Source organism: Taudactylus pleione, unplaced genomic scaffold (genome assembly GCF_031769625.1).
Source record: "Taudactylus pleione unplaced genomic scaffold, aTauple2 ptg000128l, whole genome shotgun sequence".
In the NCBI taxonomy this organism is placed as follows: domain Eukaryota; kingdom Metazoa; phylum Chordata; class Amphibia; order Anura; family Myobatrachidae; genus Taudactylus; species Taudactylus pleione.
Window position 1 is genome coordinate 4,873,960 of NW_028284530.1, and position 14,360 is coordinate 4,888,319.

Consider the following 14,360-nt stretch of genomic DNA (forward strand, 5'->3'; position numbering starts at 1 on the left):
TGACTAGAATAACTGGCTCAATACTTCTCCAAAGTCCCGCTGCAGACGTTTCTGTTTGTGGGGCAGAGTAGGTATCTCTTCTTTTCTTGTAGCAATTATGAGATGAGACTGCTCTGTCTTTCTCCTGTCTGTCTGTCAGTGGCAGAGTCCTCTGTCATTATGGGATTAATGGCTTGTTATGGATGCATATATATTATATGTACTGCAAAGTGGATAATACTGCCTAACCTGTACTAATATCTGGTTACCCTTAGAGGGCGTGCACACTCTGGGACAATTCACCTCTGTAGTGGCCACCCCCACTTTTCCCCAGTGTAACCTCCTTTAGGTCCTCCATCTCTATCTGAGCAGTGCCTCCAGTTCACACTGCTCTGCAGCAAGAAGATAAGATATTTATATGCATAGGAGGAGAGATCTGAACCACTAAACTGCTGGGATGGAAGGAATTAAGGAACTTGGTCTCTTTTTGGATACGAGGGACGTTCACCCAGCCAGCTTACTACATTTATTACTCCTAGCAGACTGCATCCTAGGATAGCTAAAGTCCCCCAGTGCTGAAAGCTGTCTTGCTCTTACTTCTCGGAAACAGGGCTGTCTATCCTGCAGCAGTTCTCTAGTAACCTTCTCTCGGGCACTGGACGTGGGGGCGTATGAGGTCAGTTATTAAAAAGGGAGAGGGCTTGTCCCAAAGTGAAGCTACCCTTTAATACAGCATGTGAGGAGGTTTGCATGTGTGTACTATTTAATTAAACTCAAATATTTGTTAATGCACTGTCACTCCCACATGTTAGTGTGTCAGCCATCAGCGTTTTTAACAGAAATGAATTAATTGGAAGAATGTTGTTGTAAGTCTGTAAAGAGGCTGTCGCATGAACTGTCCAGTAGAACTGGAATTTTTAGATTAATTTAATATATCTAACATGTTTGTGTTTAAACTGCTTGTACTACTTGTCGTATGATTACTTTTTTGCCTGGTAAGTTAAATACAAACATAGAAATGTGGGAGTTTTGATGAATCCTTTTTTTTTTTTTTTTCATTTGTGTTCTTAACGTTTATGAAATACACATATATACTGGCACAGGAAAATGATTGAAGAAACTGAGCTGTATAGTTAATGGGGGAATACTATAGATCCAGTGGCGTAACTACTGCCCCCGCAGCCCCCGCGGTGGCTTGGAGGCGCTGGGTAGCTTGGGGGCGACGGGGGCAGTAGTAGTAACTACGGAGGGTGCAGGGGGTGCGGTCGCACCCCCTGCACCCTCCATCTGCCGGGCACCCGCTGAATGTGTTACCAGCGGGCGCCCGGCTCCTATTCAAACCCCCGGCGGCAGCCGGAGGACGGAGCTCCCTCCGGCTTCCGGGTCCCGCAGGGCACTATGGGAGTGACGTAATGACGTCACTCCCATAGTGCCGAGGAGCGGACGCCGGGGACGGAGCTCAGGAGTGAGCTCCGTCTTCCGGGTCCCGCAGAGCACTATGGGAGTGACGTAATGACGTCACTCCCATAGTGCCAAGGAGCGGACGCCGGGGTATGGACGGCAGCAGCACTGGAGCGGGGATAAAGGTAAGTGCTTGTGTTTTTTTCTTTTGTGTGTGTTTGTTTGTGTGCGTGCGGAGGGGGGGAGCAACTACAGGCGGCTGCCTACAGGGGGCTAACTACTAGAAGGGGCACTACAGGGGGCTAACTACTAGAAGGGGGCACTACAGGGGGCCCTGCATAATGGGCACTACTACAGGGGGACTACTTTAATGGTCACTACTACAGGGGGCCCTGCATAAGGGGCACTACTACAGGGGGCCCTGCATAAGGGGCACTACTACAGGGGGCCCTGCATAAGGGGCACTACTACAGGGGACATTGCATAAGGGGCACTACTACAGGGGACATTGCATCAGGGGCACTACTACAGGGGGCATTGCATAAGGGGCACTAATTTGATACACAGTTTACAGGTTATAAACTATGTTCCCAATAATTTGGTTCTACACGGACATAAAAACTGTGCAACCTGTCTTGAGCTGAGGTGACGGACTGGCAGGAGCAGAAAGGAGGGTTGGTGAAGTAGATCAGTCAGGGTGGGATGTAATGGGCATTACTGTTTGGCATTACTGTGTGCACAATGTGCTATTAGGGGCATTACTGTGTGGCATAATGTGTAAGGGGCATTACTGTGTGGCATAATGTGTTGTATGTGGCATAATCTGTTGTATGTGGTTCTACAGTGTGGCATAATGTGAAATAGGGGCATTACAGCATGGCATAAATTTGTTATAAGCGCTTTACTGTATGTCATTATGTGTTATATGTGGCATTATTGTGTGGGATTTGTAAGGGGCATTGCTGTGTGGCATAATGTGTTGTAAGGGGCACTCCGGTGTGGCATAATGTGTTGTAAGGGGCATTCCGGTGTGGCACACTGTGTTATAAGTGGCATTACTTAGTGTGTCATAATGTGTAAGGCACGTTGCTGTATCATGTAACCACACACCTTAAACGTAGTCTTTGGGTGTGGGGGGGGGGGTTGCCTGAAACTTTTTTGGCATGGGGGAGCAAAATTTATAGTTACGCCACTGTATAGATCCTAAACCTTTGCTTTATTTTTAACTACTGAAATGAGCAACCAGACCCGCATGTAGTGCTTCTGCTTACCTGTGACTTTGTGCTATTGCATAATCTCAGTGGAAATGTGCTTGATTGGCCTTAATGAACCCCCTATATGTCCTGTGTTGCAGGATGCGGTTCGAATTCACAGCGAATCAGGTAAATGAATACAATTCGCTTCCTTGGCCACTTCTTCCTGTGTTTGACTCTAATTGTACTTTCTGGGGCTCATGCAGCGTTGAAAGCAAGTTGGCCGTAATCACATTGCGTGCATAAAGAAGAATGCGGATATTCGCACCCCCCCTCCTTATGCTGAACGCTTCTATGTGACCACATGGTCTCCATCTGTACGCTTGGTTTAATAGCAGATGACATGATCAGTGCACACGTACATCACCTCCATCTGTGGTGCAAGTGACCATCTGAAAACAGGCGAATCTCTGCATACTCGCCACTCTACAAAGCTCGTAAATCCATCGACACAAACTCTCCAAACTTTGCCTACGTGTGAAACACCCGGTTACGTGACTTAGTTGGGCGTGACTGACTCTTCTGTATTTGCGTTTGCTCAGCTTCGGAGCATACGTTGGGCCAAAAACGCACAACAGCCCTCCGAAAAAAACGGACTTGCTTTCAAATCTGCATTTTTGTGTCTTTATTGCAGCCTAAACTTTCTCCTATCTCATTATCAGGGAGTCCCAATAATATGAGTCCTACAGGATGGTCCCAGTCCAAAACTCCAGCCCCTACACACAGAGAGAAATCCGCTGTGTCCAGCAGCCAGGAGAAAAATAAAATCGTGAGTACAGCCATGCTCCGTGATCTATGTATGCAGGGGCGTAACTAGACCTAGGGGGCTCCATAGCAAAGTTTTCACAGGCCCCCCTAGGTTCTGCTGACCCCCCATCCCCCAACCATCCCCTCTCCTCGACTTACCTGCGCTGTGGTCACACTGCGCAGGGCAGGCACACCTCCTCTCCCGGGCGGCTCCATCTCACCTCACTGACTGATGCTGGGAGGAGGCAGTTACGCCTCCTCCAGTATCAGTCAATGAGGGAAGGCGGAGCCGAGGGGGAGGACGCGACCACTGAGGGGTGGGCACGACCACAGAGAAGATAAGTCGAGGGGAGGGGGAGCCACGGACCTAGGCCTAGCACTGTAGGTGCAGGGGGAAGGCCAGGCCCCATTGCAGGCTCACCTACGGTAGTTATGCCACTGTATGTATGCCCATTGTCCGAAATGCATTTTGGTAATACAGAAAATAAAACGCTCTTACATTGTCAAAGGGGTTATCGGCAGGGCCCTGGGCAGGATAGTGTTGGTTGGATGGCAGTATTGGGTTGGAGGCACTGAGCTGGGAAATGAGATCTGGGAGAATAGGGCCACAATTATGTAGCACAGTGGGAGTAGGGTCTCACAATGTTACAGGAATGACACATTTGTTTCACAGCGCTCCCGGGGGCAGCGAGACTCCAGTTACTACTGGGAAATAGAGGCCAGCGAGGTGGTGCTGTCTACCAGAATAGGATCGGGATCATTTGGGACCGTATATAAAGGCAAATGGCATGGTAAGTACCATTGCTGCTTGTGTCTCTCTCCTACTGATGCACCATACTTCATCATGTGCGTGGTATAAAAAGTGTTTATATGCCATGCCCTCAGCACATAACATGAGGAAGGCTCATACAACATTTGTAACATTCTGTATAGAACATGTGCTGTATTTGTTTTATTATACCCAATTATAGCTGTCTAACTCAACTCAAAAGTTTGTCCACCAAGAGGCAGGAGAGAAGTTGTGCAAAATCTCTATTTTGGGCTATACATTTGGTAAATTTGGTTCAGGACCCTTTGGACAACCCCCCTAATAACTAATTAGGTCAAAAAATTCTTAATTCCCCCTTGGGGTGAAAATGTAGTTTGAAAATGGGTATAAAGTACTGGGTCTGGTATTTTGGGGTGCTGTATGGATCGTACAGGTGTTTTTAGGATTGCAGGAGGCTGCAGCAGGTGTATTTGTTTTTTAAATTAAAAAGCAAAATATTAGAGACCCAAAAATATACTAGTATCCATTTAAATGTACCCATAATTTAACTACAGCAATTATTTTTCACAAAATAAAAAAAATTTCCACAATTATTCAAATATGCATATAACAGCCCTTTGACTCAATTTAAGAACTCTAAATACTTTTATTAGGGTTATTAATGCACTATATTGATTTCCAGGGACAGTTAGGCTTTTTGCTAGTTCCGCCATTCGCACATTTGCATTTTTCGCCTGTTTTGGAATTGAATATGGTGAAAAGCGGGAGCGCGCATTGTGAAATCCGCGATAAGTTTGCGTCAAAACAGGCAAATGAGGCGAAAAGATTGCAACAGCCAATACATTTCGCCGGCTGCGACTTTTCTCCTCTAATTGAATTTGGCCCTTGGTCTCAGAACATTTGAGTGAGTAATGCGGTCTGGCTTAGCCAATTTGAGTCATGTTAAATCCAGCCAGAGAGCATACAAGGACAGCCAGCCAGAGAGCATGCAAGGACAGCCAGCCAGAGAGCATGCAAGGACAGCCAGCCAGAGAGCATGCAAGGACAGCCAGCCAGAGAGCATGCAAGGACAGCCAGCCAGAGAGCATGCAAGGACAGCCAGCCAGAGAGCATGCAAGGACAGCCAGCCAGAGAGCATGCAAGGACAGCCAGCCAGAGAGCATGCAAGGACAGCCAGCCAGAGAGCATGCAAGGACAGCCAGCCAGAGAGCATGCAAGGACAGCCAGCCAGAGAGCATGCAAGGACAGCCAGCCAGAGAGCGTGTTTAAAAAAAAAAAAAAAAAAAAGGTTTTAAGCTGCATACACACACAATGATTTTTTAAACGATATCGTTTAACGATAATCATTTGAAAAAATCGATCACTTTCTGAGTCAATGAACGATTATCGTTCATGCGCGTTCACGTTTGTAGTTCAGTCAGACTTGTCAACTCAACGATTTTCGTTAAGTCAATATGCAGAAATCGTTTGTAGTTCAAAAAAATCGTTTATTACACCTTAAAAAAATCTGACAGAAAATTGTTGGTAACAAAATCGTTGTGTGTGTATGCAGCTTTAGTATTAAAGCCATCATATTAATACAAACCAGAAAATAAAAATCAATTAATGGTCTGCTAATTAAATTGTTTTTGTTCTTTAAAAAAAACAATTTAATAATGTCTTCAGAATTTCTCCCCTAGACAGAGATCTCCACTATTCGACACTGCTGACGTCTGGCTACCATTCCCTTCTGCAGGTGGATCCCCACTTTATCATATTTTCATAATATTATTTTTGTGCATATTCCAATGCATTTATTACATCCACTTAAGATAGAATATGTTACAGACTGAATAATATCCCTAGAAAATGACATTTTAAATTGATTAAACGCGTTTAATGTACATTATCTTGAGCGTGACGAGCGTTCGCATTCACTTTTAATCATTCCTGCAAGTGGATTGTAAAAGCTACATTGGAGTACAGGTGGTGTATCCACGCGTGTCCAAACTCGTCAGCTGAGATAAACTGTTCATTGTACTGAACGTCATCTTGCAGCTGAAACAGACTTTACAATACTTAATTCCACCATAAGTCTAGCAGATGTTACCAGTAAATAGATTTAGCTGCAGACCCTCCACTATGACAGCTGTGTGTGTGTGTGTGTGTGTGTGTGTGTGTGTGTGTGTGTGTGTGTGTACATGCCATCCTACCACTTTTGCTAAATACAAATATTTGTGTATTTCCTGCTGTGCTTTTCAGCAGTGTGTTTATATCATCAGACGGACACCTATCTGTTGAGCTGTCTGTATTGGTAAAATTGAAAGTAACAAGCGCGTTATATCCTAGTTTATTGAGAACAAATGGCTCTTCCTTCTGGTAAAAAATACATGGCTAAAAAGAACATAACTCTTGCAAAGAAAGAGCTTTTTGTAATAGTTACTGTAGGGCATATACAAGTCAGTACTTTAAAATTAACATGGGCAGTGGGGTTAGTGGTAAAATGAGGTGCTTGACCTATCATGCCTGGTTTTTTTTTTTTTTAGTTTCCCCCATGTGATGGCAAACGCTATAAATAAGTGTATACCAGGTGGAATGATGAGATTTCGTATTGAAAGAAAGAAAAAAATAATAAATAAATATATATATATATATATTATATTACACACACACACAGTGTATATGTGTGTGTACACACACTCCAGACAATGAAAAAATCCTGCAGGGGTGCCCTCACAAAGAGATAAATAGAAAACTGAAAGTTTTCTATTTATCTCTTTGTGAGGGCACCCCTGCAGGATTCTTTCATTGTCTGGAGTGTGTGTGTGTGCATATATATATATATATGTATGTATGTATGTATGTGTATATATATATATATATATATATATATATATTTATATTATACTGTGTGTGTATGTATATCTGTGTGCGACCGAGTCTGAATCTGTATACAAAGTTGTACGATGCAGCGGCCGTAGCTTTTTCCCACGCCATGTTCCGTTGTGCTTCATATACAGATATACAAGTGTTGCATTTCCATTTAATCAGTGCAGTCTCCTGGTGCATCTTAGTCGCCTTGCAACGAAGACGCATTTTCGGCGAAAAGGGTCTCGGCACAAGCAGAGTTGCACAGGACCTGGTAGCTCACTCCCGCCAGGTGTCTCGGCCCTAGGCGTATGAGGACACATCTGTAATATACACACAGATCTCTTTATGTACATAGAAAATGTTCCCTGTGCTGCACAGAGTAACCAAAGAAACACCACTGCACTGAGGGATGTGGCCGTCTATCTGTGCAATCCTGTGCAGCACTGGGGTTTCCTTATTTAGATTACCCGAACTGTGTCTGGTATACACATCACAACACAGAGCTGCGTTTGGGACACTGGTTTTATACGTGCTTATACCCCTTTCAGACAGAAAAGAACCCGGTAATTTTCCAGCTCTTGCCGGGTCGACCCGGTTTTTTTCTGTCTGAAAAGGTCAACACGGGACCTAATTCCCAGTACTTCGACCCAGGTATTTACCAGGGTTTTTCCCGGGTCTTACACGGGTTGGCGGCTGTCTGAAAGGCTTGGAGTTTTTCAACTCCGGGCATAGTAAACAGCGCTTATTGGCTGAGATGGCGGTGCACAGGCTGATTGACTGAGCGGCTGGGTCTCCCTGATTGGCTGAGCGGGCGGGGCAGTGGCGCTGGCGTCTGATGTCACAATTGTGCTGCAGAAAAGGAGAGAGAGAGAGAAGCATGGCACACTGGAAGGATGAGGAGATCCGTGAGCTGCTGGCAGTCAGAGGGGAGGAGGAGATCCGCAAACAGATCAGTGGCACAGTGAAGGACGCGATAGTCTACACAAACTTAGCTAAGGTCCTCACCTCAAGGGGCATTGTGCAGACCCAGCAGCAGGTAGTGAACAAACTGAAAGCTCTACGCAAATACTACAACAAAGTAAAATAACAGGCGGAAAAATGATGCTGCCAGAATGGAATGGGTTTACTACGATCAGTGTAATGAAGTCTTTGGCAATTCTGCACTGGTTAATCCCGTTGCCATATCATCGTCTAGTTGTGCATCTTCACGAAGTGTTACCCCGGAGAACAGCCAATCCTGCCCAATGACACCACCAATACTCTTTGATGACATCACAGAGATAAGTGACACAGATCCGATGGCTGCCACGGGGATCCCAGACACCAATACACTTGAGGGTGTGGTTGAGGCGAGTGGAAGCAGTGCGAGTGGGACGCCAACTCCTGCACTGACTGAGACTCCGACATTGCGCAGGAACAGTAAGTTACTATACACCCACTATTTTTGGGATGTTAACATTGTCCTTTATTGACTTGTCATTATAGTATGACTATGCTGAAATCTAAACTCAATGTATCTGTTGCAATGTGAAGCTAGTGTGCAGTAGGCCACAAGCACATATATGTTTACATTACGGCTTTGAATTCATTTGTAAATGTGTTTTTTCTTTTCTTCTATTCCTAGTTTTTGAAGTACCAGAGCGGAAGAAAAAAACTTCCAAGATGGAGCTAGCAACGCGCACAATGACCTGAATCCTGGTAAATCAGCTGCGAGATTCTGATGCTGAATTCCAGGCACAGGAGGATGCCCGACTCCAGCGCTTCTTTGACAATGAAAGAGAGTTACAAAATTCATATGTCAGTCAGCTTGTTGGTCTACACGAACAAATTTCACGTGAAAACAGAGAGGCACAGATGTCCTTCCTTAACGGTCTAGTGTCTAGGTTACACGCTCCACAGCCTTATGTAATGTATCCTCCTCAGTACTCTGAGGGTCCTGTTAGATCTAGTGTCTAGGTTACACGCTCCACAGCCTTATGTAATGTATCCTCCTCAGTACTCTGAGGGTCCTGTTAGATCTAGTGTCTAGGTTACACACTCCACAACCTTATGTAATGTATCCTCCTCAGTACTCTGAGGGTCCTGTTAGAAATTACCAACAGCATAGCAGAGGGCTACCATTTCTGCAAAGTAACACCTCCAATCCACCTCATGCTACTCCACATGGCACAGTGCATAGTTATCCAGATGGCACAGGGAATAGTAATCCACATGTCACTGTACAGAGCAGTCCACATGCCAGTACCAGTCCAGAGGGCACAGTGCCTAGCACTCCACATGTCACTGTGCATAATAGTCCTGACGGCACAGGAAATACTAATCAATATGGCACTGTGCATACTTATGCAGATGGCACGGGGATTAATACACAGGATGGCAGAGTGCATAGTTATTCAGATGGCAGTCATCATAACACTCCACTTGGCACTATTGCCAGCACTGCCTACAGACAGTTGTAGACTTGTATGATGTTTTACATGTTTGCTGTCTACTTTATATTTCTTTTTTGTTGAAGCTTGTTGTTTTTGACAATATTGTTTATCCTGCCGTTACAGGCCTGGCAAGAGCTTAGGGCAATGTGTGGGTGCCCTTTAAGTCAGCTACGTGTATATATGGGGGTGTACATAATTTAGAATGTACACACATTACCTCCATTTCTTTTGTATTTAAAAATTTGTATGCTGCACTTAACAGGCCAGTCATGAGCTTTCTCCCAGGTGTGGCCGTTGTATTACCAAATGTATACTGTATATGTGCTGTTTCTAAGGCTGGCCCTGACATACAGTTCTAATAGTTGGGGTGCCTCCCCTATTATATTTTTCAGTTCCATGACAGCACAACCTATTTTTCTATTGTGTGTGTGTGTGTGTGTGTGTGTGTGTATTTATTTATTTATTTAAATTGTTAAATGCATTAAGGCCATGTTGTTGAAAAATAAAGGAAGCACTTTAAAAAATGTAATACAGCAGGTGTTACATGTGACATAACATGTACATAACATGAGGCTTTCAAATAAAAAAAAATTTGATTGCAAAACAAGACTTGTGACGTCTATACTATGTCATTGTATGTATGCAGTGAGCAGACACCACCCACTTTTCATGACCTCATCTCTGTGTGCCATAAAAGCAGTCCATTTATTATGACACACTGTATAGTGCAGGGATAATCTGGGTTCTGTGTGAAAGGGGTCTACCCAGGAATTTCCTGGGAATTATGTGCTGTGTGAAAGGGGGTTAGGAGCAAATTCCCGGGTCCTTCCTGGGTTGAACGATACGGGAAAAACCCGGGTTTTGGGGATTTTTCTGTCTGAAAGTGGTATTATTGCGAATTGTTTAAAGTGGTTTATAATCCTCCTTACTGCCCCTTCCATGTCACTACCTGTGGTCTAGCTTTAGCTCACTGCCATGTTTTATCATACCAGGTGAAAGCTATGGCACATTTTTGGTACTGTTGCTTCGAAATGCATTTTTCTTTTGTTCAGATTATAACACTATTACCCTAGGCCGTGTGACCTCCTGGATAATATCTCATTAAACTCCTGATAATTGATTTGTACTCTATCCAGTAAGTCTGTGGTAATGTTTCTTTGGGAACACACAGAAAAGTTAAGTTTTGGCAGATGGTTGTAAGTTTGGGTGTTGCCCTTGAAGTGGGAATTACATCATAAGCATTCTGACTTGACAAGGAAATAGAGAACCTATTGCCCATTACGCTGTACACGGTAACCCTCTCCATCTGTCAGCTCCAGATATATATTATCTATCATTAGCAATAATTTACTTTTTAGATTATGGTTGTTGTTTTTTTTGTTGTTGTTTTTTTAAATGTGCATTCTGGTTATATTTTCATGGTAGAATTTACTAATAATCTGTCCATGACCCCCAGAAAAATACTTGTATACAACTTCTGACAACTGTATTGTGATTATGAACATATGTCCTTCGTCACTTCTGCTGTCGGCCGGGTCGTCTAGTGTGTACCCGGCTTAACTTTGTTACCATAGCCAAGGAGGAAGATACAGTAGTACTTTGACAACCTGGACACATTTTGTTTGCTTCCTTTTTAGTGCTGGAAGGTTTGGGTGGTTGCACATCTCTTTTTGGTGGCTTTTACGAAGTTCTGAGTAACATTTTATGAACCTGTTGTTGGTGTGCACCAGGTTTTTTTTAGAAGTGGGCATAGAGTTACCTGTAGCCAATCGGACCAATGTAATGTTCGGTGCAGCACAAACAATTTTAAGAAATAAATGTGCAAATCTTTGGGGTGGCTGTGAGACGTCCACGTACGTGAATGAGTATTTTAGGCTGGGACAGTGTCGCAATATGTGGAGGGAATTTGACGCAACAACAGAGAGGTGTGACGCGATGCTGCCCTCAAACTTATTAGCGGGAAGGTTGTGATATTAAAATGAAACCTTTATGTGAAATGAAAGTCACATAACCAATTTGTTTTAGATTTCTTTTACAGTTGCATGAATATAGCGTGTACTTTAGGGGCTCTGGTTGGGTGCTTTATAGGTTGATTTAGTGGGTCACATGCAGTCTGCGTATGCAACAAAGGTGCAGAGAACTCTTATAAAGACCCTGCTTGTTCCTCTCCACTACGCACTGAGGAAGGTGGTAACCACCAAATTGGCAACTACTTAACGCGTTAATTCATGATGTGGTTGGCAGAAGTCCGGCCACAATATGCTGTTTTGAAAGAAGCGATTTGTCCAGGGGATAAGACTTGTGACGTCAGCAAATGAGATTTGTGTTTTAGATCTAAACATGTAGGCAGTAATCCACTGGCCTGGTTTACGCTGTAGAAAGTGCTGTGTTGTGACAGTAAATAGTTGCTTAAACTTCAGTTAACTATTTGTGCTGTAAATAGAGTGGATTTAATAACGATAGACCTATGTAGTAAGGTATTCTAGCTTGATGGACAAGACAAAGGTCATCTAAATTTACTGCATGGTAAAGCCGAGACATTTGCTGCTGTTGTTTTTATGTTTTGGAACAATGGCTGACACATATAATACAGACTGATTTTATATTGTTACCACTGCATAGACAATCTGGCAGCTCCTGCTTATATTGGCACTTCTAAATCTACAGAGCAATTCTAATAGTTACCCGTGTCTTTTTCATGTAAAGTGGAGGCATTTGGGGCACCTGTTTTAGTTAACATTATGTACACTCATCCATATGCTTTGGCTGCCATCATTCAAAAGGTGCACTAAGTTACGATCCATTCATGAAATTGTGATTTGACCTCTTAAACTGGCATTTACCTACATCCTTCCATCCATCCAAGTTGTGCACTGCCTGAGCCTTGCTATCTAATACTCCAGTGACTATACACTGTAGGTGGGCTTCTGGCACTGCCTGAGCCTTGCTATCTAGAATACTCCAGTGACTATACACTGTAGGTGGGCTTCTGGCACTGCCTGAGCCTTGCTATCTAATACTCCAGTGACTATATACTGTAGGTGGGCTTCTGGCACTGCCTGAGCCTTGCTATCTAATACTTCAGTGACTATACACTGTAGGTGGGCTTCTGGCACTGCCTGAGCCTTGCTATCTAGAATACTCCAGTGACTATACACTGTAGGTGGGCTTCTGGCACTGCCTGAGCCTTGCTATCTAATACTCCAGTGACTATACACTGTAGATGGGCTTCTGGGCCAAAGTCACTTGCCACCTCCAATCTATTGCAAATAAATGGGCCTTGGTTCTTTAAGCGTACAAAACAGGCGTCTGTTTGTCTCCATCTACTGGCTGTGTGTCACTCTCCATTTCACATGTTGTCACGTCTACTCTGCCCCCACGTGGAACAGAATCTGTGGTTGTCAGAACTTTAAAAGCTGAAGCTTGTTCTGGTATTTAACAAAAACAGTTTGTAAACATGCTGTAAGCACTTATCAAGCACTGACCTATGTTCCCACACAATATGTTCTGGTCTCTTGCAGGTGATGTAGCTGTGAAAATCCTCAAAGTTACAGATCCGACCCCAGAACAGTTTCAAGCCTTTAGAAATGAAGTTGCTGTTCTCAGGTTGGTATTTTAAATTGCTCTAAATGTTGCTTTACACCAGCCCACTAATTGCAAAAATACTTTGATTAGTATGAGATTTTCATTACTCTGCATAAATATCATCAGGGATAGACATCCTGTTATTTTATGATGGTTTTTTTTTTTTTTTTTTAAAGACCACAAATGTAATTACTCCATAGTGTGCCATGCCATTTTCCTACGCATTTTGTCTGGGAACTTCATCAGGGGGCTTGTCTCCTATATCATATGTAAATATATTGTTTGTTCAACAAAAAAGAGAGCATGTGCGAAACAGTAAGGGCATCTTACTACTTCCATAGCAGTGAAGAAGGTAGTTTTGAACAAGCTGCTGCTTACATTGTACATCATGAAGAGTGACCATCAATATGTAAATGCTGAACTTTAGTTGAAGCATTCAGGTTTGTGTCCACTCCATGCCAACTAGGTGTAATCTTCCGTAATCTTAGAAACAACCGTTACTGACAATTTAGTCCCTCATTCTACAGTGAGGTAGAATATGTTTAAATGGAATACTTTTGAAGACCCACAGCCAATCTTCTCATGAGTGGGAATTCCAGAAAATTCACCCAAACACAGACCTTATGGTGACCTGAAAAATTGCAAAAACAACACTCTGGCTACTTCCAGAGAACGTCAGGCTTCTGTCAACACAGTACATGTTAAGACTCTTCCATAGGAAAAAGATGGAATAAGTATGACTTTTATGAAAGGTTAGCCAAACAAAAGCTCCTTCTCTCCAATGGAAACTAATTAATTAAATCATCTGTGCTCAACCATGGATATCTCTAAAACCTGAACTGTTGGGGAACCTTGAGGAACCGCGTCTGGGAACCTCTACTGTAAAGGAAGGCCACCTGTCTGTCCATTTGTAGAATGGCTGAAAATAGATACTACAAACGGACAATGACCCTAAGATTACCATCTAATCTACTGTCAAGTGGCTCAAAGATCAAAAGTATCAAGGTTTGTTGAAGTCCATACCAAAACCCATTGTGATGCTATGGCGGGACCTTAAGAGAGCTGTGCATAAATAAATGTTCTCAAACCTTGATGAACTAAAGCAGTGTTGTAATGAGGAGGTTGGTTAGATATCCTGAGATAAGATATAAGAGACTGATAACTCCTACAGGAACAGTTACCTCAAGTTATTGCTGCTGAAGGTGGGTTCTACAAGCAAGAAAATAGTGATGCTGGCTTCTGTTTTGTTGAATGACAGTCCTGTCAAATTAGAGGACCTGGATAGGACTAGGTGATTTGTTAACTCTGTAACGATATTTGTCAATGATATATGTCCTCTCCATG

At 43.4% G+C, this 14,360-nt stretch overlaps 1 protein-coding gene and 1 pseudogene across 11 annotated transcripts in view; both read left to right on the forward strand.

Annotated features, from left to right (window-relative positions):
- Positions 1-14,360, forward strand: part of RAF1 (Raf-1 proto-oncogene, serine/threonine kinase) — a 129,314-nt gene that overhangs the window by 100,588 nt on the left and 14,366 nt on the right. For 6 of the 10 annotated variants that reach the window (XM_088472703.1, XM_088472701.1, XM_088472702.1 and 3 more), the window contains 5 exons: positions 8-67; positions 2,735-2,762; positions 3,296-3,402; positions 4,054-4,171; positions 12,953-13,037. In XM_088472703.1, the coding sequence (XP_088328829.1) occupies positions 8-67; positions 2,735-2,762; positions 3,296-3,402; positions 4,054-4,171; positions 12,953-13,037 (398 nt within the window). The remainder of the gene's footprint in view (positions 1-7; positions 68-2,734; positions 2,763-3,295; positions 3,403-4,053; positions 4,172-12,952; positions 13,038-14,360) is intronic. The other 4 variants (XM_088472704.1, XM_088472706.1, XM_088472705.1 and 1 more) reach the window with 1 other exon arrangement.
- On the forward strand, positions 7,745-10,364 carry LOC148523758 (uncharacterized; annotated as a pseudogene). The gene is made up of 2 exons (XR_015878424.1): positions 7,745-8,418; positions 8,624-10,364. The product of XR_015878424.1 is annotated as an uncharacterized LOC148523758 (transcript).